Raw genomic sequence first — 25192 nt, 5'->3', positions numbered from 1 at the left:
ATAAGGCATGGGCTGATTCATTTATTCAGCAGACATTTGAGTGCTTACTATATGCTAGGCATCTAAACGTTAGATCTGGGAGTAAAACAAGGAACAAAGTTTAGTGTTGCACCCAGTAGACAGAATAATTTCTTCTAGTGCAGTTAGCACACAACGCAATAGAGGCAGAAGAGCCCGTGTCTGTTTTGTTTATTCGTGGGTCTCCAGCAAATAGGACAGGGTCTGGTTGTTAGCAACCTTTTAGTAATCGCTGAGGCCTGCGTGAGTGCCCGCAGAAGCGGTCCGTGCCCTCTGGGAACTTACAAACTAGTGGTGAAACCAGCCTTCCCATCAGACATGTCCTACAGGATGTTGCTCTCTGTGTCTCTTTCTCTTGTGAGAACTCAGCAGAGGCTTACTTGACTAATGCTAGGTCAAGTAAAGTGGGATTTTATTCTACAGGATGTGTCATTTTGATTTGTCCAGAAGGGTGCTGGATATAGCCTGTAGCATTTATTAAAGTCCTTTGCCCATTAACACGTGATGGGCCTGGCGTCCTTGGGAATAGTCGACTTGGCCGTGCGAAGCCCTGTGGAAATCTGGAGAAGGAAGTCTCCATGCGTATGGGGAGCTTTGCGTCTGATACTCACTCGTCTATCTCGGGCACCTAGAGCAATGCTTGGCACTGCTGAATAAGTTTTTAGAGGGAGGAAGGCACCCCAGATCCAGATCCAGAGTGTCTCAATAGGGTAGTTTTGCCTTAGGCTTATACACATGTATGCATACATCATCCAAACAGGTGTGCAGCTAAATGAGTAAATGAACACAATAAAGGACTGAAAGTGCCGGAGGGGGTACTTGATTCGTCTGTGGAGCCAGGTCACAGAGGTCGGTGTGAGCAGAGGGGGTTTGTGGGAGACAGTGGACGTTGGTCGGACTGGAGTTTTGCAGTTTCATAGTGGGAAATAGTAAGGAGAACACTGACTCGTTACTACAGAGCCTGAGCAAGGGTCGCTTCCAGCCTTCAGTGCCGTGCGCAAGAGCCGGGGCCTTCCGAAAGAGGGAACTGTGGTGGACTCTTGAGCAGAAGAGGGACAGCTTGGATGGGGCTCAAAGAAGCTTTGGCATCTGGTGCGAGGTGGATTGCAGCGATGTGAGCCGGCTCAGAGGCACTTGCCGACCCAGGAGTGAGAAGGAGAGTCCTGGCCAAAAAAAAAAAAAAATAGGGCAATTGGGAGACCCTTGAAAGACGAATCAGTAAAATGTGGGGATTATGAGGAGACGAAGCTGCACTCCAGGTTGACTTGAAGTAAGAACAGAGACATGCACGGTACCCTGTGGTGTCATTAATGGAGTCTGGAACAAACTGAATAATTATGCATCTTTTCTATACTTGGGAACTTTTCTCCTAACCTAGCCTTTCTTTTTTTTTAATTAAAAAATGTTTTTAATGTTTATTTTTGCGAGAGAGACATCGTGAGCAGAGGAGGGTCAGAGAGAAAGGGAGACACAGAATCTGAAGCAGGCTCTAGGCTCTGAGCTAGATATCAGCACAGAGCCAGACGTGGGGCTCGAACCCACAAATCGTGGGATCATGACCTGAGCCGAAGCCAGACGCTCAACCCACTGAGCCAACCAGGCGCCCCCCCCCCTTGCTTTTTTAATGCTTATTTATTTTTGAGAGAAAGACCGTGCAAGCGGAGAAGGGGCAGACACACACACACACACACACACACACACACACACACACACACACAGAATCTGCAGCAGGCTCCAGGCTCTAAGCTGTCAGCACAGAGCTCAATGCAGGACTGGAATTCATGGACTACGAGATCATGACCTGAGTCGAAGTCGGACGCTTAATCGACGGAGCCACCCAGGTGCCTCCCTCCTAACCTAGCATTTCTAACCCAAATCAATGACAGCTTGAAACATTCACACTTGGTGGAATTCAGTCACTGATTTGACTTCTCTTTGGAGAAAATAGGAGCCAATAGGACAGGGTCTGTCTGATAGCAACCATTTAGTAATGGCTATTCGCATAGTATTCCGTGGCCTTTGGGAACTTACAATCTAGCGGGAAAACTGATGGGTCCTGATTTTGCCTTGGGTGAGTTTCTTAAACTGCCTAAGCCTCAGTAACCTTATCTGTCAAGTGGGGACAGTGACAGCTTCCTGGCGCTAGTAGGAGACCATGAGACAATGCGTATAGGGCTCTTAGCAAAGTACCGTGGCCACCGTCAGCCTCTCAATAACATTTTCCGATTATTAGCATTACTGAACTGGAAAAAGTATCGCTATCATATGTGTTTGCATGTGTGTGTCTACTCCCCGCCCCCGCCCATGAAAGAAACAGCAGTCAGTCTGTTAGCACAACCCATAGGCTGGCACATGGCTGCTGGGGAAGCCGTAGCCAGACTGGACTGGGGGAGGTCCCCTCGGGGACAGTGACATGCCATTCTTTGCAAACACGGGAACCGGGCCCAGTGTCACTGAACAGATTGAGGAGCCTGGTAAAGGATGTTGAGGTCTGACGGGGTGGAAGGGAGAATTCCCATGTTCATGGCCATGGGGCTTTGGTGCGGGAGGCAGGCGTTGCTGGCAGCTCCAGCTGGGTCCCTGGTAATGTCAGCTGCTGTGAGGATGAACCCACCCACCCCCTCCCAGGAAGGGCCCGAGTTAGTCCCCCCTGGGAGCCCTCTGGGTGATTGCTCCTTTGTGTATTCTTTTTAATGAACTCAGCATCTCTCCAAGGCTGGTTTAGTGGCGCTCCTTTAAGAGATGGAAATTCCAAAGTTGTCTTCATCGGACATCGTCACCCTGTGAAGAGATAGTTCCGTGTTTTCTGTCTCTGGAGCTTGCTTTCCAAGGCCCCCACAACCGGGGAGGGCTAGGAGAGGCAGGATGGGGATTCAGATAAATCTTTATGCTCTAGTTCCTGTCCAGTCAAAAGGGAGACGGAGTTTGCAGATCAGAGCTACAGTTAACCTCTTTCTGTTTCCTCTGCTTTTTTCTGTGTACTGTAGTCATGTTGACCCTGATACCAAGATAAGGATGACTCTAACCTGGGGGCCTATAATGCATTTTTGTGTTGCACCGAAATCAGTGTTTTTGAAAATTCCTCTGTGCTTCCAGCGTGTCACTAAAATCCAGTACTTTAGAGCCGTGGCTCTCTTACCCAGGGGCATTTTGCCCCTCCCCATCCCACGGCCCACGGGACATTTGGCAATATCAGGAGATATTTTTGGTCGTCACAGCTAGGCGAGGGGTATGTTACTAGTTCATAGCGCGTGGAAGCCCGGAGGCATCTTACAAGGCACAAGATGACTCCGCTGTAATAAATAATTGCCCAGCTCAAATTGTCAGTAGTACTGAGGTTGAGACACACTGTTCTAGAATAATCAGAGTTTTGAAAATAGGACATACCACAGGGCGCCTCTGTGGCTCAGTCAGTGAAGCCTCCGACTCTTGATCTTGGCTCAGGTCACGATCTCATGGTTCCTGGGTTCGAGCCCCATTGGGCTCTGCACTGACGGCATAGAGCCTGCTTGGGGTGGTCTTTCTCCCTCTCTCTCCACCTCTCCCCTGCTTTCTCTTTCTCTCTTTCTCAAAATAAACAAACTTTAAAAAGAAAAGGAAAAAATACATTCATATAAAAAAATAGGACATGCCAGAGCACTGTCTATGCCCATTGTGAGGAAATAATAGTATGTAGTTTATATTGTTGCCTCCCAGCAAGATGAAGAGAGGAATCTGGCTTAGTAAACACCTCCCCCCTTGAGTGTGTCCTGTGCCTGCTGTCATGGGCGTCCCGTGGTGTGGTTCCGGCCTGTCCTTGTAGCTGGTGCAGCTCCTGGTGCTGATCTTTGGGCACAGGATCCCTCTCAGTGGTTCCCCACATCAGTTGTACTTGAACGGCTTGGGAGAAGACTAAAGTTAAGAAAATTAAACCCCTAAAAATTAGCCAAGATAAACTATTTTAAAATAAGCTTGGGAGTTGCTTATTTTCTAATACAATATAAAAGTCTTCTCAAGTGAGGGAGTGAACCATTTGAAGGTGGTTGTACATGGTCTATAAAAAAATCTGGTCTGATGTGTTGAGTTCTTTTGTTTTTTCTTGCCTTTCACTGGGCTAAGAGCATCCGACTTTGGCTCAGGTCATGATCTCACCGTTTGTGAGTTCAGGCCCCACATCGGGCTCTGTGCTGACAGCTCAGAGCCTGGAACCTGCTTCGGATTCTGTGTCTCCCTCTCTCTCTGCCCCTCCCCCACATGTGCTCTCTTTCTCTCTCTCAAAATAAACAAACATTTAAAAAAAGTAAAAAAAAATGTTTTGTGTGTGTGTATACATGTGAAGTTTTAACGTGTTTAGTTAAGGCAGCAAGTTTTAATAATGAATATAAATATGACATTAAACATCCTCAAACCGATGTTTCCAAAAAGTGGCAAAACTACATAGTTAAGGGTCTTGAAGTTGCTCTGAATTCACTGATCTTATTATGTAAGTGGCTCATAGCTTATTCTTTGTTGCTGTTGTTCCTTTAAAGAGATTTCAGGAGGGGCCTTTAATGCTCTAGTCATTACATCAAGCTTGTTTTCTAGAATTCAGTTCATGTGTATGAATCAGTGGTTGTTGGTATAACTGTTTTTCAGTTTTCTCCTGTTTTTTTTCTTTTCCTCTTGCATTCCTGTAACTTCACTATAATGCACTTCATTCATTCAGTAAACATTTCAAGCCCTACTGTGTGTGTGCATTTTGCGTTCATTACTCTAACAGCTATAAGGATTGTTTGGCCTCGGTTAGTGTAACTTGAGGCACGAAGCCAATGTTCTTGTCTGCGGTGTCTCTTTTACACCTACCGGTTGGAATGTTTTAAATTAAGACTAGAAGAGTCATAGCTCATGTGATATTTGGCGTGAATATTTGAAATGTCAGTGTTGGAATAACGTATCCTGTTTCTTCACTGAGTTTTAGCAGTGACTCCCTAAGCCAAGCCTGCTTTTTTATAGCTGTGCTTTCACTTAATTTAGAATTGCATTTTAAAAAGTTCTCTTTGCATGTGTCAACATTCAAGGTTTTCCTCCGCTTTTGAAGTTTTTATCGTATGAAGTACGCAGGAAATTATGGTGTAGAGATTTTTTTCCCCTAACATTCAATTAATTGTCCTGAGGACCAATACAAAGTTTCCTTCATAACTGCTGTGCTTAATAATAATTGGCCCATATTCTCCTACCTGAGAGTCTGAGTGAGTGTGTATCTGTGGGGGGGGTGTGCTTGTCTGTGTTGCGGGGGGTAATGTTCTCCGGAATTGGGGTCAGATGGTTAAGACGAGAATCAAATTAGTGCTTGAGGACTGAGTAGATGAAGCCCGAGTCTTGAAGTACAAATTTTGGTTTCTTGGACAATCGGGGCTATTGCGGGTTATTTGTGTATATATTGGTATAACTGGATTTCAGTAAGTTTGTCTATACCTTTATCCTAATGGAACCCATCTAGGTGGAATGGTAACCCCTGTCTACATATTTCCTTCTCAGTGACCTCAGTACCTGCCACACTCCCCTGTGCTTTTGCCTGCCCGCCTCCGCCACTTCGCCCCATGTGGTCAGAATGACCTTATAAAGCCCAGCACACTGTTGGGGTGCCTGCGTGGCCCAGTCGGTTAAGTGTCTGACTCTTGATTTCAGCTCAGGTCATGATCTCACAGTTCACGGGTTCCAGCCCTGCATCAGGCTCTGCGCTAACAGTGCGGAGCCTGCCTGGGCTCCTCGGCCCCCCTCTCTCTGTGCCCTGCCCTCTCAACAAACACACAAACACACAAACAAACATGTTTTTAAAAACGCAGCAGCCTTTGTGATTCCCTTGCTCCCCACCCTCCTATGTGTTCTCATCACAATCAATGAGGTCTGCGCTCCTGACCATGAACCACAGGGCTCCCCTGACGTGGCCCCGCCCAACTCCCCAACCTCACCTCTTAACACCCCACCTCCCTCATTCCCGTCAGGCTGCGCTTCCTGCCTTGCTGCTCCTCCCACTTCCCAAGCTTGTGTCTACCTCAGAGCCTTTGCACCCCCCCTCTACCTGGGGGTCCTTGCCCCCCCCTCCCCCAACATTGATCCCTCTTTGACAGGCTGTGCTTCGGCCTGTTTCACTGGAACTTCTTGCACTGCTCTATGCCTAGCACCATACACTGTGCCTGTCCCTAGTAGATGGCCAATATGCTTGTGACTGAAAGACAGAGGGCCACTCCTTGAGGCCTGGTCTTGAACCTTGTGCTCTGGGCCCCTGTGGCTCCTGACACCTCTTCCCACCGAGGAGAGGGACCATGCTGGCTCTAGCCAGAGTCCACTGCTAAGTTCATCTCAGATCATACTCTCTTCTGCTCCCTCTTGTACGGGTCCCTGTCTGCTCACAGAGGGCTCCAAAAATAGAGAAGGATGGGAAGAAGTAGAGCATTTTAGTGATAGGTAGATGGAGACCCTTCTGTCTCGACTCAACTGTCCAGGTAAGCCCCTACCGCTCCTGTTTTCTACATAGACTTTTCCTTGATGACCTACTCTCCTGATTATCTTCTAGCTTCTCTCCCTGTTCCCTTTCATCTCCTTTGAAGTCCCCTCCCTCTTCCTTGTGTCTTAAATGTTGATAGGTTAGGGCTTAGTCTGGCTTTTCTGTTATTCTTCTGATTCTGCTCTCTTCCTCCGTCATCTTGCCCATTCCTGGGCCTTCAGATCGCCTACATGGCAGTGACTTCCGAATTTATATTTCAAGCCCAGTCTCTTGTCTAGGTTCTAGACCTGCGTGTCCAGCTGGAGAATGTTCATCAGCACTAGGCTGTCCCCCAGATAGCTCCACTTCCAAGTGAAATGAGGTGAACTGACCTTCACTTACAGCTTCTTCCAGTAAATTATCCTGCTGACTATCCCGAAACCTGCAAGGAATTCTCTACCTCCCCACCGTCTCCCACCCATGGCCAGTATGATCAATACTGCTACTATTAAATAGCTGTAGGGGCGTGTGGGTGGCTCAGCTGGTTGAGCATCTGCTTCTTGATTTCGGCTCAAGTCATGATCTCATGGTTTGTGAGTTTGAGCCCCACGTCGGGCTCCATGCTGATGGTGCAGAGCCTGCTAGGGATCCTCTCTCTCTCTCCTTCTCTCTCTGCCCCTCCTGTATTCTCTTCCTCTCAAAACACATGAATTAACTTTATATATATATATATATATATATATATATATATATATATATAGCTTTAGAATCTCTACACTGCTTCTCACTGTCTCCTGCCACCAACCAAGACCAGGCCAGCACCATCACCTCTTACTAGGTGACTTCAAGAATAGACAGATGGTATGCCCTGCCCCACTTCCCACCCCAAGGGCAGTCTGGCCTCCTGAACAGACATTGCTTTTTAGAAAATATCCATCTAATTGTGTCATTTCCTGCTTAATATGCCTTATTGGAATTTTGACAGAGTCTGAACTTTAAAACAGTGCTTATAGGAAGGATCCATAATAACCTGTTCTCAATGGGGCTGTGCCTGTTAGAATTTCTTCGAAGTACCCGCCTCCTTCCTTCCACACCCCCATGCCATCACCCCAGCACACACACAGACCCGCCTCCGTCCTTTTGCGTATCGTGAATCCTCAGGGCTACCATGGGGCACAGGAAAACCTCAGTCGATCTTTGCTGAGTAAATGTGGGAAGGCGATAGCACCAGCTTGTAATTGTTGATTGGTCTTGCCTTAAGAACTAAAAGGTTTCCAGAGTCAAAAAGTTCTGTTTTGGGGTGCCTGGGTGGCTCAGTCAGTTAAACGTCCAACTTCCGACTCAAATCATAATCTCATGGTTCATGGGTTCAAGTCCCACATCAGATTCTGTGCTGGCAGTGCAGAGCCTGCTTGGGACACTCTCTCTCCCTCTCTCTCCCTCTCTCTCTCTGTGCCCTGCTCGCTCTCTCACCCTCTCTCTCAAAAATAAATAAACTTAAAAATTGTTTTTCTATTTTGTCTAATAGTCCTGGGTATGTGTTGTGTTTCCCCTCAACTCTGTAGTTTCCAGGGGATTATTAAAAAAAAAAATAAGGAACTAAGAGAAGTATGGCATGTGGGTGTCTTCTAGCAAATCATTTGCAGTCTGTGCTCTTTGAGTGGCCGTTGAGTGCCGAGCTTAGGAGCCTGCTAACCGGGGCACAGAAAGCAAACCGCCTGCATGACCCAGTGGCAAGCCGGGAGGCAGACTGGCTGCGGTGTGCGCCTCTGGAGCGAACTTTCTGAACGTGAGCATGCGCGAGCCAGGCTCCAACCCCTGAGACTTGCTGCGACTCGTCTGAACTGCTTATTGAAGTTTTCAAACCTGTCTGGGAAGGAGGCTTGAACACAACAGGGTGTTTGAGTCTTATCTTAAGTCGATCTTACTTAAAAGGAATAGACAAGAACTTAATCGTGTTTAACTTGTAATATACACAGGACTTTTGGTCTCTGTTGTCACGAATCAAAAGGAGAACAGGAAAGGGTTTTTTTTTTCCTTAGAAGACCCTAGTCTGTGTTTCAGACTTCACCTGTGGGGCTGGGAGCTACTGGATGTGATTTCCACATCTCCATCCTCTTCAAACGCCTATCTGAGGGCACTCAGATGGCACAGGTAGTTAAGCATCCAACTTCAGCTCAGGGCATGATCTTACGGTTTGTGGGTTCAAGTCCGCCTGGCATTGGACTCTGTGCTGAGGGTGTGAGCCTGACTGGGATTCTCTCTTCCTCCCCATCTTTCTGCCCCTCCCCCACTCACACTTTTCTCTCTCTCAAAACAAATAAATTTAAAAAACCCTCTTATTTGTAACCTCTTCGGGATTTGGATTGGAGAGACCAACAGTCAGTGCTGAGTCACAGGGTAAGCCAGAAGGGAATGACACACTTCCTGCCCTACGTTCTAGGGTGTTTTTCTGGTTTGTTTTCTGTTTTGCTTTGAAGATTCCCTAAAAAGACAGAAGATTGCCTTGACCTGTCTTTGGATCAGCAGCCTCTGTTTGTTTTTGTAATCTCCTAGGATATCCACCTTACCCTACCTTCTTATCACTCACAGGTTTAAAAACAACAACAACTTAAAAAAAATTTTTTTTTAAGTTGATTTGTTTTTGAGAGAGAGAGAGACAGTGTGTGATTGGGGGAGGAGCAGAGATAGAAGGAGACACGGAATCTGAAGCAGGCTCCAGGCTCCGAGCTGTCAGCACAGACGCTGACGTGGGACTCGAACCCACGAACTGTGAGATCATGACCTGAGCTGAAGTCAACCGCTTAACCGACTGAGCCACCCAGACATCCCTACAAAAAACTTCTTTTTAAATCTTCATTATAAAAGTTTCACATGCTTGTGTTGTATATGTATCAACAACAGTTTACAATTTGACCCAAAAAATGAAAACTGGGAGAAGCAGGGGGAAAAGATACTCCTTAATTTCACCACCCAGAAAAAAGGTTTGTGAATATCACTCCATGCTTTTTCTGTACCCCTCTAGTTTTTCTTTACAAAAATTATATGGTACTTAATAAAATGTCTTTTATATATTGCTTTGTAGCCTTTGTGAAGAGCTCCCATGTTATTAATTTCTTGACACGGTCCTTTTGAAAGCCTGCGTTACATGCCATTATATGGACGTGCCGTGATTCACTTACGCCAACCCCCCATTGGGACAGAGGGGCAGTTTTCAGTCTCTGGCGTTATAAGAACCCCACACAGCTCCCTCGGACTGCAGCTGCCCACACTTGTCCCTGTTTCGTTGGAGGTACTCTTGGACATGGCTCAAAGGGCGTGTAGAGTTTTCAGGTTTTGATCTTTATTGCCACTTTGCCTTCCAGACATTTGTCCTGCTCTGTATTCCCACTGTATAGTATCAGCTTCTCACCGTGTCCTGTGTGACACTGTCCTGGCCCATGCCCACTCCCATCTGCTCCCCACCCCGCTTCTCCCCCTTGCTTCCCACAGGTGGCCGCTCTCCGCCCCCTTGGCCAAAGCGAGCTGAGTTTGTCCTGTCTTGGGCTGGCGCACCTGCTCTTCCCGCTGCCCGGCCTGCTCTTCCTCTGGCTCTGGGCATTGTCTCCGAGGCCACCTCCAGGGTGGTCTCCTTCACAGCCCCCTGTTTGTTTCCAGTCTGCCACTGCTCACCATCTGTCCTTCTTTTCTAATTCTGTAGTCCAGCCATCCAGGCATGGACTATGATATTTATTTATTGATTTATTTATTTATTTATTTATTTATTTTGAGAGAGAGAGAGAGAGAGAGAGAGAGAGAGAGAGTGAGCATGAGCAAGGTAGGGGCAGAGAGAGAAGGGGAGAGAGAGCGAGAGAGAGAATGAATCCCAAGAAACATAGAGCCTGGTGCCAGGCTAGAACTCACGAAGCCCGAGATCATCACCCTAGCGGAAATTTAGAGTCCGACGCTTAACCTGCCGAGCCACCCACGCTCCCCTCCATCTCGTCCTTTAATTATTTACGTGTTTGTTGGTTGCCGGCTCTCTCCTTCGGTGAAAGTGGCTCTGTAGCTCATGCAGCCTCACCTATTTTCCTCCCCAGCATTGAAGTCAGGACGTCGCATGCAGTAGGTGCTGGATAAATGCAGGTTGGTTCTGTGGATTGAACGGAGAAATCTCCCCCACGTCCAAGAACGTGCAGTGTAGTGTGGAGGAGGCAGCGTGCGGAGGGGGGCTCTCCCTTGGAGCAGAACGTGCCCAACGCTACCCGAAAGCTTCCGAGTGGCACAGGGGGACGCAGTGGGGGCTGTGTGCCGCTCCGAGCGCCACCGGCCCCACAGGACTGAGCCTCGGGCCCAGGAAGTGTTCCGCCACTGACGGTGGTGGGAAGGGCCCGAGAGGCGGGGACATGGGGGAGAGCGGAGGCCCAGTGGAGGAGGGCGGGAAGCACTCTGCGGCCAGGGTTCGGGGCCAGCTGACACCCTGACCCGCCAGCTTGGACTGGGACACACTGCCCGAGGCTCCCCAGATGGCCTGGGGTGAATGAGGGCATGGAGGCACTTTCTAAATGCACTTCTAAGGCATGGACGGTGGTGTTAAGGTGACAGAGCTGCACTTTGGGAAGGTGTCCAGAGAGGGCGACTAAGCAGGAGAAGGAATTTCGGGCCAGAGGATGAGGTCTGGTGTGACAGGAAAGTCAGGAGGGGCATTTGCGGGGAGGGGGGGAGGGGACAGGAGGATTCCGGGGCGGGCCGGGGGAGCAAGGGGGCCGCAGCGACACAGAGGGTCCAGCCTGATGACCAGCGGGCAGGTGAGATACGGAGCCCGACAAGAGAACGCTGTTCTGGAGCAAGGAAGCATACGAATTTAGTTTGGGTCCGACCCTGTGGCCAATCAGTGAGCACTTTGTAGACTGAGCCAGCTCGTGTGCCCTCCTTTGCGCGAGAACTTCAGGTGATGAGAAGATAGAGGGGGTGGGGGGAGGGGCAGAAATACGTCCCAGAATCGGGGTCTTGGGCTCCATGGTCCGCTTCTCATCTGATTGCCCAGTGGGAGGAAAAAACGGGGCGCAGCCTCTCCCCAGGGGATTAGAGGGGGTTCGCTGGCAATGTCCGCCCCCAGTGACTTGTGCAAGGAGCCTGTTTGGTGTCGGCTTGCTGTTGGGTAGACATGTGTGAGGCTGAGGAAGATGGTGCGGAGGACCGGTGTTGGCTGCGTGGGCACTCTGGGGACGAATGTCACCCCGAACTGGGGGACACAGTGCCCTTTCCCTGCCAACAGGCAAACCTGATGTGTGTTTTTATTGAAAGGGAAAATCCAGGAAATTTCACTCAACACATGGCTGTAGTTTCTGATTATTCTCTGAATTGAAGAGTTTTTGAAAGTCAGTGTTTTAGGTTTGAAAATAACCACAAGAGTAGAAACTACATAATGACCAAGCTTTCTACCCTCTGAGGGAAGAGGGGTGAGTGGAACTGCGTGCTGGCCTCCCCTGGAAAGTTGTCTCTTCAAGAAACCAGCCTGGGGTGCCTGGGTGGCTCAGTTGGTTCAGCATCTGACTTTTGATTTTGGCTCAGATCAAGATCTCATGGTTCATGCGTTCGAGCCCCACATGGGGCTCTTTGCCGACAGTGTGGAGCCTGCTTGGGATTCTGTCTCCCTCTCCCTGCCCTTCTTCTACTCTTTCTCTCTCTCAAAATAAATACACAAACACAAGAAAGAAAGAAAGAGAGAGAGAGAGAGAGAGAGAGAGAGAAAGGAAGGAAGGAAGGAAGGAAGGAAGGAAGGAAGGAAGGAAGAAAGAAAGAAAGAAAGAAAGAAAGAAAGAAAGAAAGAAAGAAAAAGGTGAGAGAGAGAGAGGGAAGGGAAGAAAGGAGGAAGAGAGGGGAGGAAGAGAGGGAGGAGGGGTGGTGGAAAGGAGGGGAGGAAGGAAGGAAGGAAGGAAGGAAGGAAGGAAGGAAGGAAGGAAGGAACCACCTGCGCCACCTCTAATGCCTAGGGTTTAACAGCATCCCAACGGAAATGAGATGAAAATGGTGGGCACATGGCGGGGAGCCAGCGGGACTTGGTGAATGAGTGACCATCCAAGCCAAGAGAGGAATCCATAATGACCACGAACAGGGCGGCATTGGAGCCCAGAGAGGTTAAAACAGGAAAATAATTGGGTTTGGCAGCAGAGGAATGTTGAGGAATTCAGCTTGGGAAATATCAGATGTTGCCTATTAACTAGAAATGCTAGAAATTTATAGAGAAATTGACTCGGCAATTGGAGGAGTTTTCCTCGCGAATGGAAAGTCTCGTTAGTTTAGTGTTGTGTCCCTAGGGATCGCGCTCAGTCGGACAGGCGGGCGGGCAGCGGAGGAATGCTCTGAAGTGTCCAGACTCCGTTTATATGCACTCAGCGGAGAGGAGGCCTCCTTCAAGGGCCAGCATATTTATTGCAGCAGACGGTCAGTGTTTTTTGCCTTGTAAATGCTGATCTTCGTGTTTTCCTGGGTGGTGCGGTGCGAACAGGGCTTTGTGTCTTAGGAAGACAGACATAAATGCGTATTCTGATGTCCTAGGAGCCCGTTCTCACCGCAGCTGCACGGCTAACCAGCTAGCGGTGTGGTTTGGGGGTACAGCTTTCTGCTTCCTCGGGCTGCTTCTTTTTTTTTTTTTTAAGCTTATTTATTTTTGAGAGACAGACACAGAGAGACAGAGACAGAGAGAGAGAGGGGCGGGGCAGAGAGAGAGGGAGACATGCAATCTGAAGCAGGCTCCAGACTCTGAGCTGTCAGCACAGAGCCCAATGCGGGGCTCGAACTCACGAACCATGAGATCATGACCTGAGCCAAAGTCAGACATTTGACCGACTGAGCCACTCAGGCGCCCCCCACACTTATTTTTTTGTGCAGCTTATTTGTGGGGGAGGCTATGAATGGCAGCAGACGTAACAGATCTGAGAAATCTCCTTCCCAGTCCTGTCTCTGATGCCAGCACTGCCCCTGCCCCCACCGCAGCTCCAACTCACCCTGTTTCACTTACCCTTGCCTGGCTTTGAAAGGTGGGTTAGCAGGTCTTCTCTTTATTTTCTAGACTCTGACCTATTTGTGCTTTCAGTCTGGTAGACCAAGGACACTTCTGTGACATGTGACAATCGATTTAGTGCAGGACATACCTGGGTTCACTGGCGGGCAGTGCACTGAGCAGGTGTATTACATTTACAGAACTCACCGCCCTCCCCTGGAACCTGGGCATCAGGGTGCCCATCTCCTGAGGTGAGAGGGTGGGTGGACGTAGGGAAAACATCACACACACTCCCTGGCATCTAGAGGGTGCTGGACACCAGTGAGATTGTGCCACCCTTGTCTAGGCGTGAACCACGTGCTTCCCTGCCAGGGCAGACCTCCCTGGGTGAGAGAGGGTGAGTCTGACCGCCGGCCATCTCTGCGTCTGCGAGATACTTTGGAGTACCTCGCCAAGCTGGGGCACCGGCTCTCTTGGAATAACTCCCGCTCAGCCCTGCTTTGCCCGTGACTAGGAGCAGAGGGACACACAGAAGAAAGTCAGATTGTTTGGGGCTGTGGCTTTAGGGAGGCCATGGAAAGAGTTGATGGGGCTGCAGAGGAGAGGAGGTCGGGAGAGGACCTAAGCAGGGGACAGGACCACCCATCACCCTTCGTGGCAGCCAAGGTAGTGTATCCCAGGGACTAAGGAGCACCTTGGAAAGGCCAGAGCATGATGGTCAAGGGGTTTTGTAGACATTTCCAGTTCTATCTCTCGGGCTGTAAAATCGGGTGAAGTAAACGCAGGCACCCGTGTCCCAAATGCTCTGGTGATGTCGTTGACTCTGCTGCTGATAAGGATGTGGGTGACTGGCAGGCCGTCTTTATTGTGGGGGCATGTAATGAGCAGTCGAGGAAACTAGGCCAGAGAGAGCGTGTGCTCCGGAGATTTCTGTTCTGGGAGGCCAGGGCTTGCGACGTCCTGTTGACTGTGCTGCTCAACCGCTTTGGCCCCGCCAGTCTCTTTGGAAATTGGGATTGCCACCCACTTTCCCTGGGTGTGGGGACAGTGAAATGATTTCAGGGAGAGTGCCTTGCTCTAGACAGTGTGGAGCACATGCCTACCCAAGAGGAGAAGCTGGTTTTCTACTGCCACTGCCGTGTGGCTGCAGATCGCACAGAAGAGGGACCCAGACTTGCCCTGTGCTGACGTTTGTAGGATCACGATGAGACTCCAGAGGGCGTCTGTCATCCGCGGCGCCAGGAGCTGGTGACAGTGGGGGTTGGGGTGCTGAGGAGCACCTTGCTTCCGCTGCAGAGCTGTGCTCACCAGAAAAGACCGCCGTGAGCGTTCCTGAGCACAGATGGCCTTAGCAAAGCTAGATCTGGACAGATTCCTTGGTCCCTGGGCCACCAGGCAGCATTTCCAGGGCTGCGCCCTCTCCCTTCCCTGTCCCAGAGCAGGGGCGATGCCCCTGCTTTGGGCGACCACCATAGTTGTTGAACCTTGAATCCTTGGCTTAGTTTGCAAGTCCTAAGAAAACACAACAGAGTTATAATCATAGCTACAAAGGCAACTGAAAAGAGTTAGAAACTGGTTTTTTAAGCTATTTATTTTGAGAGTAAGAGAGAGAGAGAGAGAGAGAGTGCAAGTGGGAGAAGGCAGAGAGAAAGAGGGAGACCAAGAATCCCAAGCAGGTTCCACACTATCAGGACAGAGCCTGACATAGGGCTCAAACTCAATAAAACTATGAGATCATGACCTGAACTGAAACCAAGAATTGGATGCATAACCAACTGAGCCAGGCAGGCGCCACATAAAGCTTTTATTTATTTATTTTTAGAGAGAGAGAAAACAGCGCAAGTGGGGGAGGAGCAGAGAGAGAGAGGGAGACCGAGAATCCCAAGCAGGTTTGACAGTGTTTCACATGAGGCTGTTGTTCTCCGTGAATCTTCCTGATCTTTTAGCTTCTGTGGCTCTCCTTTCTTCCCAAATGAAGGATGCTGAACTGAATCCTTTAGCTACCGCTGCTGGGGCTGCCTGAAGCAGCAAACGTTGCCTAGATCGGAGCCTGTAAGGGTCTAGGCATTCTGGTTCCAAGGGAGGGAGGAGGGTGGGTTGTGTTAAGACGCCCCCCTGTCTGGTTTGTAACTCATCAAGATGTGTTGCTTTTTATTCTCCGTCGCTGGCGAGCTTTCTCCCGAAGCAGGAATTGGCCTCCCCGATTGCCTGGAGCCTGTGTGGCAGGCCCTGCCGCCATGTTGGCTGTTTTCTGTGAGGCTGTGCACCTCTTCCTCCAGGCTTCCCTCCCCTTCCTGGGGCTGCTCTGTCCTCTCCAGCAGGAGCGGACACAGTGGTTCCTGGTAGCCACGTAGCCAGGCCGCTACCACCGAGGTCGTATTTTAAGGAAACATGAGAGACCAGTGCTTCTGTTGAGACGTGCTATTTCTGCTCTTCACAAAATCCGTGTAGCTTGGAATTGCCACTGAGGTAGTGTTTGCAAAGTCCTAGTGATTAGAATCTTGTTTTTTTTTTTAATGTTCAGTTACTTATTTTGAGAGAGTGTGTGGGAGCAGGGGAGGGGCAGGGAGAGAGGGAGACAGAGAATCCCAAGCAGGCTCTGCACTGTCAATGCAGAGCCTGATGCAGGGCTCGAACTCACAAACCGTGAGATCATGACCTGAGCTGAAACCAAGAGTTGGATGCTTAACCAACAGAGCCCCCCAGAAACTCTCCTACTGATAAGAACCTTGGACTTCCAAGAGGAGTAGCATCTTGGCATCTTCTCTGACCCTTCGTCTCTGATAAAGTTGTCACAGCATTAGCCGGCCAGTCAGCTGGGGACGTGACCCAAGGAATGCCAAAGGATGATTTGTAAGGTGTAAACTTCAAACCATCGTGAGGTAGTCACATGGTAATGTAGACCCTAAAGAAAATAAGTAATGGATAATGCATTTGTAAACTGATGTTGATGTGGTATCTCTTCTACCCTCCTCTCTCCATTAGTAGGAGGCATTTGGTTATAATTCGGGTCAACAATAATGCTTTTTGCTATTTAATCCCTCACTGTACGTCATGCCATGTGTTATTTGCTTCACATGGTTCTCTGTATGTCCTGATAGGGATTCTATGAGGTGGACGATGTTATTCTTATTTGACTGAGAATAAAATTGCTCAGCGAGGTGAAGTAACTTGCAATTCTGTATAACCAGGAAGTGGCGGGGCGCCTGGATAGCTCAGGCGTTAAAGCCTCCAACTCCTGCTCAGGTCATGATCTCGCAGTTTGTGAGTTCAAACCCTGCATCAGGCTCTGAGCTGTCAGCCTGCTTCGGATTCTGTGTCTCCTTCTCTCTCTGTCCCTCCCCCGCTCTCTCTTTATCTCAAAAATAAACATTAAAAAATAGTAAAAAACAAAAAATACCCAGGAAGTGGCCCAGCTGGACCATGAACCAGGCCCACCAGATTCCCGCATATTTGTCCATTGCATTCTACTTAATTTCCTTTTTCCTGAGTGCCTGGTAGCCTCCAGAAGTTCTACTGCTATGGAGGATAAAAATAAAATCAAGAAACCTACCATGTATGGGGTGCCTGGGTGGCTTAGTGTGTTAAGCATCCAACTTGGGCTCAGGTCATGATCCGGCAGTTTGTGAGTTTGAGCCCCACTTCGGGCTCTGTACTGACAAGTCAGAGCCTGGAGCTTGCCTGGTTGGGATTCTGCATCTTCCTCTCTCTGTGCCCCTTCCCTGATCACCCTCTGTCTCTCTACCTCTCTTAAAAATAAATAAACATTAAAAAAGGCGGGGGGAGAGGCTGCAGTCATGCAGGCTGGTTGGGATGCTCAGTCTTCACAGAAGCAGTGCACTTGGAATTGGATTTTGCAGGATTAGTAGAATCTTGCTCAGTGGGGATGGATGAGGAACAATTTATGGGTACTAGTGATTATCAGAAATACACAGGAAAATCAATAAGCTTCTAAAGAGACTTAGATAATACAGATGCAGATATCTTTGTGTATGTACATGTGTGTCTTATGTGTGCCTGCATGCAGTACAGACACGTTCTTTATAATGACCTTCTCTTCTTTTTGGGGAGCCTGGGTGGCTCAGTCGGTTAAGCATCCGACTCTTGATTTTGGCTCAGGTCTTGATCTCACGGTTCCATGAACTTGAGCCCTGTGCCCAGCCCCACGCTGCTGATGCAGAGCCTGATTGAGATTCTCTCCCTCTCTCTCTGCCCCTCCCCACCTCGAAATAAATAAACAAACAAAAAATCTTAAACAAAAATAAAGTCCTTGTATTCTTTTCAAAACCATAAGACCTCATGGTGGGGGCACTTGTGGGGAGAAGCACTGGGTGTTATATGGAAACCAATTTGACAATAAACTATTATTAAAAAAAACCCATAAGACCAATGATTTTAAGTCACGACATTGCCCAAACTCTGTTCTCCACTCCTCCCTAGAACAAGACTATGGCTAAGCAGTAGTTACTATTAATAGACATTCATGTTTATACTGGTCAGGTAGGAATGAAATGGATTTTTTTTGGTCTGTTTTTTTTCTCCCCCAGGCATCTAGCTGCTGCTTTTTTTTTCCCCTAAGTATCGGCTCCTCTTTCCCAGCATGTTGAAACGTTCGACTTCCTGTTTCTGCTTGATTTTGAAATTATCTCGTGTTTGCCTATCACAGGTAATCCCCGCGTCTCTGCGTAGACATGGTTTATGGGCAGCCAGTGCAGGCAGCAACCAGCCCCGTCCCACAGTGGATGTGGGGACCTCTCTGGATGCACAATTAGAGGCTCCATGATGCATTCCACTGCGGGTGACGAAACTCCACTCCCAGTGTAACAAGCAAGACAGCTTTTAAAGTGACTGTTGTTGACCAGTGTCTTTTGAGAGTTTAATTGGCAAACGTATGGTGGATTTGTTTTTTTAAAGAATGGTGTAAAGTCTTTGAATCATTCTCCAGGGAAAGGCTGACTCTTCCTGAAGGTGATAGTTGCTATAGAGTTGGCCACGTGTGTTCCTCAAGTCTACGTGACTACCAAGACGCCGTGAAGCTGTCCTTCTGACCGAGGACAGGGGGCCATGCTGAAACTCGGTGAGTTACAAGTGCCTTCAGACTAACTTGGTGTAATATGTTGGAATTTGGCGGACTCTTCAGATGACTAAGTAACAGAGTGCTGCTTGCTGTCTGCAAGGGAATAACATTTGGTCATGGCTTTGTAAAGTGGTGGTGTCGGACAAATCACTGCTTTTCTTTTTTCTCTGACTGGGTGTGGGGCCTTGGCGTGAAGCTGAGGGAGGTATGAAATAGTGTAGGTGGAAAAAAATGGCCTCTTAAGTTTGCATGTAGATGGTTTCGTCTGTAAACAAATGAGGGACCCAAATGCTTCAGAAATGGGACTCTGAGAAGATTGCATAGCGTTTTCAGTTCAAGTTTCTCCTTGCACCTTTTCCATGTGCCTCACTGCAAGCCGTCTCTGGAGCCAGCGCATTGGCCAGTGACCTGCAAACACACAGGTGTTTATTGCTGTTCTCCTGTTGTGTACCTGTTGGTCAGCCTATTAGAGCCACCATTCTGCCTAACAGCCAATAAACAATTTTACCCAGCATACATATGGGCATGTGTCCTTTTAAAACACGTCTTAGGCTCGTTTTCAGCCATATTTAAAGCTTCTACAAGTCGACTTAATTTGATTTTTGAGATAAACTGGAACTTTTTGAGCGCTTTAAATAGCCTTTAAAGCTACATACAGATCTGTGCCCCATATTTGGTGAAATCTCTCTAAAATTTTTCTGCTCAAAAGCTTTCTAGAGCTTACACTGAATGTGGGGAAGGAATTGGAAGCTGGAAGATGGACGTAGGCATCAGTATATCTAGGTTCTTGGTCCATTAATTGAACCTTGGCAGCCAATGCAATTTCCCAGAGACAGCGCTTGTTTTGTATGGAAAGTGGTCGCCTGCACATAATTTTGTTAAACGTGCGTTTGCAGGTGCCCAGAGCTGGGCGCGTGATTCTCTGTCTCCCTCTTTATATATGCAAGTGGGCATGCGCGCATTCTATCAGCTCTGTAACAATGGTTTACGTGCCTGGTTTACGCCTGTATCTCATGGCGTATACGCAGTTGAGATCCGAGCCAGGTTCGGTTGAGAAGCTTTCGCGGAAGATGTGAGTTTTGCGGGGAGTTCCAAAGGGAAGTAAGGAACGCACATTGGCAAAAGGAAAAAGCATACTTCTAGAGGCGGAGTGATTAAGCCAGATGTATTCCGTGAGTGAGTGTGAACCACATGCCAGCGGGTTGAAAATAACCAGGCTAGTAGGGAAGAGAAGGCAAGGGGTGAGTGTGGAGGCGGACAGGAGAGGCTGTGGGGAGCTGGCTTTGGTGTGTGGGCTGGTCAGTTTCACACCCAGAGACCAGCAGGAGGCTGACCATGTCGCCATCTAGTGGAGCTGGCCGAAATGCACCGCCACCTCCTGTCCCTTCAGGTTTAATTCATCTCTAAAGAATTAGAGAAAGGAGATGGATGCAACGGTGAGCAACACCCCACCCCCCATGATATTAATTTTGACTCTAGAAAATGGAGCTGAATCCCAATATAAAGAATTTCTCATAGACAGCGTCTGCAGGTCCTGGTGTCGCTGAGAACGCACAGGGCATACAGGCGGCAGGAAGTGGCCTCTGAGAAGTTCTACCGCACAGTGAAAGCGTGCCACGTGCGGCCCCTGGGTTGGCCGATTTCGTGTGGGTGTAGGGTCCACCCCGGTAGAGCCGTGGCAGAGGGGAGCTCCCTCACCGGAGGTGCCACGGACCTCGGAGCTGGAGGACTTTGTGGAGGGCCGTGCCCCCCATCCTCCCTTCCACCCCTCCGGGCCTGCATCCATTCAGCAAAACGTCCTGAATCCCAGGCATGTCTCAGGCTCTCTTCCAGGGACTGGGAACACACCAGGGAAGGGAGCACATAGAAACTCCTGCTTTAAAAAAAAATAATAATAAATAAAGTAAGGAAATAAAGAAATCCCTGCCCTTGGAAGGAAGGCTGACACTCTAGTGGAAAAGACAGACAATAAGTAAGTAAAATATATAATAGGAGGGACACTGTTAAGTGCTAAGCTGGGGAAATATTTTTATTAAATCTACAATAGGGGGTAAGGATTGTTGTGCATTTTTGTGGGGTGGCAGGGGTAGAGAGAGGATTTGCAAATGTGTGTCCCCGCCGAGAATGTGACATTAATCTTTCCTAAAGGTGTCAGGAAGCCAGACATGTGAGTATCCTGGGAAGAGCATTCCAGGCAGAGGACAAGCAGATGCAAAGGCCCTGAGGTGGGAACGGTTCTGGTGTGTTCCTGAAACACAGCAAAGGGTCTGATCAGAGGACAGACATGCCTGAGATGTGGGGAGGCACCAGACAGAGTTGGGCCAGGGGGGCAGTTATAACGAATCGGACTTTTCCAGGACCTGAGATGAGAAGCCATTCAATCTAGCCTAATCTTCTCATTTGACAAATGAAACCGAGGCCAGAGAAATTAGGTCAGGTGTCCGTGGTTATCCAGCCTCCTAGAGCCAGAGCTGGGATCAGAAAGTGCCCCTTACTTAACCCAGCCTTCCTGATGTGCGGCCACACGCAGGCTCCCGCTTGGCCAGGTGCAGGTGCTGTGGGCTTCTCCAGCAGCTCTGTGTCAGCACGTCCTGGCCCCTCCCTCACCGTGTCCGCAACAGACCCAGAAAGGAGCAGACCTCTTATCATAGACGGCCATTCTGCCAAATACGCCTTCCTCAGTTTCGGTATAAAGATAAACCCTTGGGGTTTTCCCAGCGGTTCAACCCCTAAACCTACCATCTCATGAAGCCTCCCTGTGTTCATTATGCACTTACTTGGATAGAACTTGGCCTCAGATGTCTATAGTCTTGCGGTGTTGGATCACAGTTCTCCCCGGGAGAGTTAGTAAGAATGAATAGTAGAAGTTATTTTAAATGAATTTGAAAAATAGGACCAGCAGGTCAGACGGAGATTGCCACACTGGTCGTCATCAAATGCAGCTGGACTTGGACAGTTTGGCCCAATAGTCTCTGCCCTCTGGCTTTGCTGGGAGCCCGGTCCAGCCTTCCCCATCCCATCCCCCCTTCCTTCTCCTTTAGATCTTATGACCCTTGTCCTTTGGACATGGGCCAAACGCTGTAATCTCACTTTCTGACGAAGGTCAGACTAGTGCTAAGTACAGAAATTGACCATGCTGTCCCCAACGCCGGCTCCTCTCCGTCATGTCCCGCAGCCTGGATCCTGTGGACGGAGTAACAAGGTACAGGCACAAGGTCGGTCCCGGCGTGTGGAAAACACTCACTCAGCACTAACCTCTCTTGCTCCTTCCTTTCTTCCAAAGCAAAGCTCCCAGCATAAGCGATGTGAGGTTTTCCTCATCTTATTTGGCATGTTCATTTATTTGTATAATACTATCTTTTATTTTTGTCAAGTGCATTCATTTATGTTCAGGGGGAAGGGGCAGAGAGCGCGCACCAGAGAGAATCCCAAGCAAGCTCTGCGCTGTCCCCACAGAGCCAGATGTGGGGCTTAAACTCGCAAACTGCAAGATACTGACCTGAGCTGAGACCCGGAGTCGGAAGCTTACCCCCTGAGCCACCGAGGTGCCCCTTTGTCTAATACTTTCTCTCCTGCCCTCTCTCTGTCCCTTCTCCTCCCTCCTCCCTCCCTTCGTTTCTTTCTGCCAATGGAGGTAATTTTGTATGATCATGAGCCTATGTTCTTTTTCTTTTTCTTTTCTTTTCTTTTTTAATGTTTATTTTTGAGAGAGAGATAGAGACAGAATGCCAGCTCTGGGGGAGGGGCAGAGAGAGAGGGAGACACAGAATCTGAAGCAGCATCTGTCAGCACAGAGCCTGATGTGGGGCTTGAACCCACGAACTGTGAGATGGTGACCTGAGCCACCCAGGCGCCCCAGCCTATATTATTTTTAAATGAACTCTGAAACCCCACTACCTCCAAAGATCAGGATCCTTAGTTAAGTTCTTTGTTTCTCATTGGAGCCTGAGGGCACAGTTCCCTGGGGTCCTTTGGTTTGGGATCTTTAGGAGAGTGGGTGCTCCTGGGGATGCTTTTATCTTTTCCTACCTTACAAGTCTTGCTCTTGTTGCCAGCCTGAGAGGTGGCCATTGCTGTGGCAAGGATGTTCCCACATCGGGGTCATCAGGAGGCCCCATCAGGGATGACGTATGCTGGAAGTGGAGGCGGGAGGCTCTAGGACCCAGGTGCCGCCTCGCAGACCCTTGTCCCTGTGTCTGCCACTGAGGATTCTCAGCCTGCCCCACCTTGGGGCTCTGCGCTTGGCTACCACTGCCCTCAGACCGGCAAGGCTCGGCTCTGCAGGCAAGGGGGTTTCCAGGCTGTACCCTGGCCTTTGTTAGGCAGCCAACTTGAGGAAATAGGGGAGAAAGTGTTGGTCACCTCCGTATTCTGGGGCCCCTTCCCCACTGTCCTGTAGGGGCTGGGCATGTGGCCAAGCCAGCGGCCAGATTAGACGTCCTCAAGCTTGCTTCTCATTAGCCTTCCAGAATATTCTATCAGTTATGGCTCTTATTGTGCAAGAGAGAGAAACCTCAGTTTAGATTGGCTGGGACAAAACAGAATTTTTTATTAGCTTACATAACCGGAGCGAGATTTGGTTTAGCGCACCGTGATGTCAAGAACACATTTTCTTTCCAAGTTGCCCTCTGTGGTTGAGTTTCATCCTCAGCCGGCTTCTCCCATGGTGGTTAAACGTCCAGAGCGATTCTAACTTGGTTTGCACAGCACCCCGTCCAGGAGGAGAGAGACTGGCTTCCGGGGGCTCTATCAGAGGAACAGGTGACCTGTTCCAGAAGCCCCCAGCAAATTTCTCAGGTGTCACTGCACAATCTTCAGCTGGTTTATGGCTGTAGAGTGTGGTGATGAGTGGCTTCGGTTTGCTTGTTGCCTCAGCCAGTCCCTCTGTGGAAGGGGGTCAGGATTACTGGGACTGAGTGAGAGTGGTCAGGGCTGAACCTGAGAGGTGGGGATGGGGTCAGTTTCTCCTTCAGACAGCAGTGCGCAGGAAGAGGGGGTAGAAGTGATGTCAACTAAACAGACTTCCTGTCACCGTGGTTTTTTCCTCCCTGTTGCTTCTCCCTTGGTGACTGGCTCTGGCACGGTACAGTGAGTGGAGCCCTGCATAGTGGATAACCAGCACCGCTGGCGCCCATGACAATGACACAGGTGCTATCAGAGAGCATGGGGACCTACTCTCCACGAACCGCAGCAGCCCTGCAGATCAGACGGGGGAATTCTCAGAGGCTGATAAAGTGTCTCTAGGGTATCATAAACCTGGTCTGGTAAGCAGTGAACACTGAGAATAAGGACTAGAGAAAGTTCATTACAGGTAGGCCTTCAATCTATGATAATTACGTGTCCCTATAATAATTGAAGTCCAATATAATTTTTCTTTTAAAACAGTGCAATAAGGCCATATTTTCCTGTAAAGGATACCTTTACATTTTATAGATAGGAGCTTAATTGCCATATTTGTTATTTTATTTATTTATTTTTAGAGAGAGTGAGAGAATGCAAGCAGGGCAGAGGGAGAGAGAGAATTTTTTTTCTAATTTTTTATTTATTTTTGAGAGAGAGAGACCAAGCATGAGCAGGGGAGGAGCAGAGAGAGGGAGACACAGAATCCGAAGCAGGCTCCAGGCTCTGAGCTGTCTGTCAGCACAGAGCCCGACACAGGGCTCGAACCCACGAACAGTGAGATCCTGAGCCGGGCTGAAGTCGGACGCTCAACTGACTGAGCCACCCAGGCGCCTCACCCAGGGAGAGAGAGAATCTTAGGCAGGCTCCGTGTTCAGCACGGAGCCCAACGCGGGGCTCAATCCCACCACTGTGAGATCATGGCCTGAGCCGAAATCAAGAGTCGGATGTTTAACCGACTGAGCCACCCAGGCGCCCCACAAATGTCTTACATAGATGCCAAGCAGCTCGACTGGCTGAGCTCTGGGTGCAAAGATTCAACTTGGGTGTTGTTAGTTGGATACCACAGACACTGTAGCATAGGCCCAGCTCACTGACTACACAGCGTGTTTCCTTTGCCAAGCCAGCCTTGGATGGATACTGGCCGCCAGGCTTATGTTGAGGGACATCCAGACGTCACGGGTCTTGCGGGAACAGTGCACGTGAGGTGCGATCAGATGGTTACTGCTGCCAGAGATTTCTGTTAAAAAGTGGTTTCAGAGCCCTGGTCACATGGCTTATCTCGGGACTGTGAGCCCCACCAAGTTTTTGGTCTCCTGTTTTGTTAAGTGTCTGATTACAAGTGATATTGCACACTGTTGTGGTTTGTCATTTTTTAGAATTCCTTTTGCTCAATTACCCATGTGAATGCCGCTCTGAAACGGTGAAATGTGGCGCTCTATCTACCTTGATAGGAGAGAGGCTGTTTGGGTGGGTTTTGGTATCAGTCTGTGTGAACCAGTGGTCCCAAGCCCAAATGTCTACAAGAACCTGGTAAGAAATATGAACGTGGAAATGCAGCTTTCTATGAGTAATTCTAAGTCAGAGGCCTGGGGCCATCTTGGAGAGAACGGGTCCTATCTCAAGGTGTTGAAGTTCAGATGCAAAATGAACCTTATCTGGTCCAAGAAACCCCTGTGAGGCTGGATCTAGTCCCAAGGCTGCCAGTTGGTGATTTTGGGGCTAAGGATCTGCCGACTTCCGCTGTCATTGACGTGTCTGCTCAGCT

At 49.1% G+C, this 25192-nt stretch overlaps 1 protein-coding gene across 2 annotated transcripts in view; it reads left to right on the top strand.

Annotated features, from left to right (window-relative positions):
• Positions 1-25192, top strand: part of TNFAIP8 (TNF alpha induced protein 8) — a 127211-nt gene that overhangs the window by 44781 nt on the left and 57238 nt on the right. Inside the window, exon 2 of one of the 2 annotated variants that reach the window (XM_029941553.1) lies at positions 18394-18525. The exons of the other annotated variant lie outside the window; for it this stretch is intronic. Within the exon in view, the coding sequence (XP_029797413.1) occupies positions 18513-18525 (13 nt within the window). The 5' untranslated portion in view covers positions 18394-18512. The remainder of the gene's footprint in view (positions 1-18393; positions 18526-25192) is intronic. 2 annotated transcript variants of the gene reach the window in all.

Source organism: Suricata suricatta, chromosome 6, assembly GCF_006229205.1.
Source record: "Suricata suricatta isolate VVHF042 chromosome 6, meerkat_22Aug2017_6uvM2_HiC, whole genome shotgun sequence".
Taxonomy (NCBI): domain Eukaryota; kingdom Metazoa; phylum Chordata; class Mammalia; order Carnivora; family Herpestidae; genus Suricata; species Suricata suricatta.
Note: the sequence above shows the minus strand (reverse complement) of the source record. Positions and strands in the feature narration are given on the sequence as shown.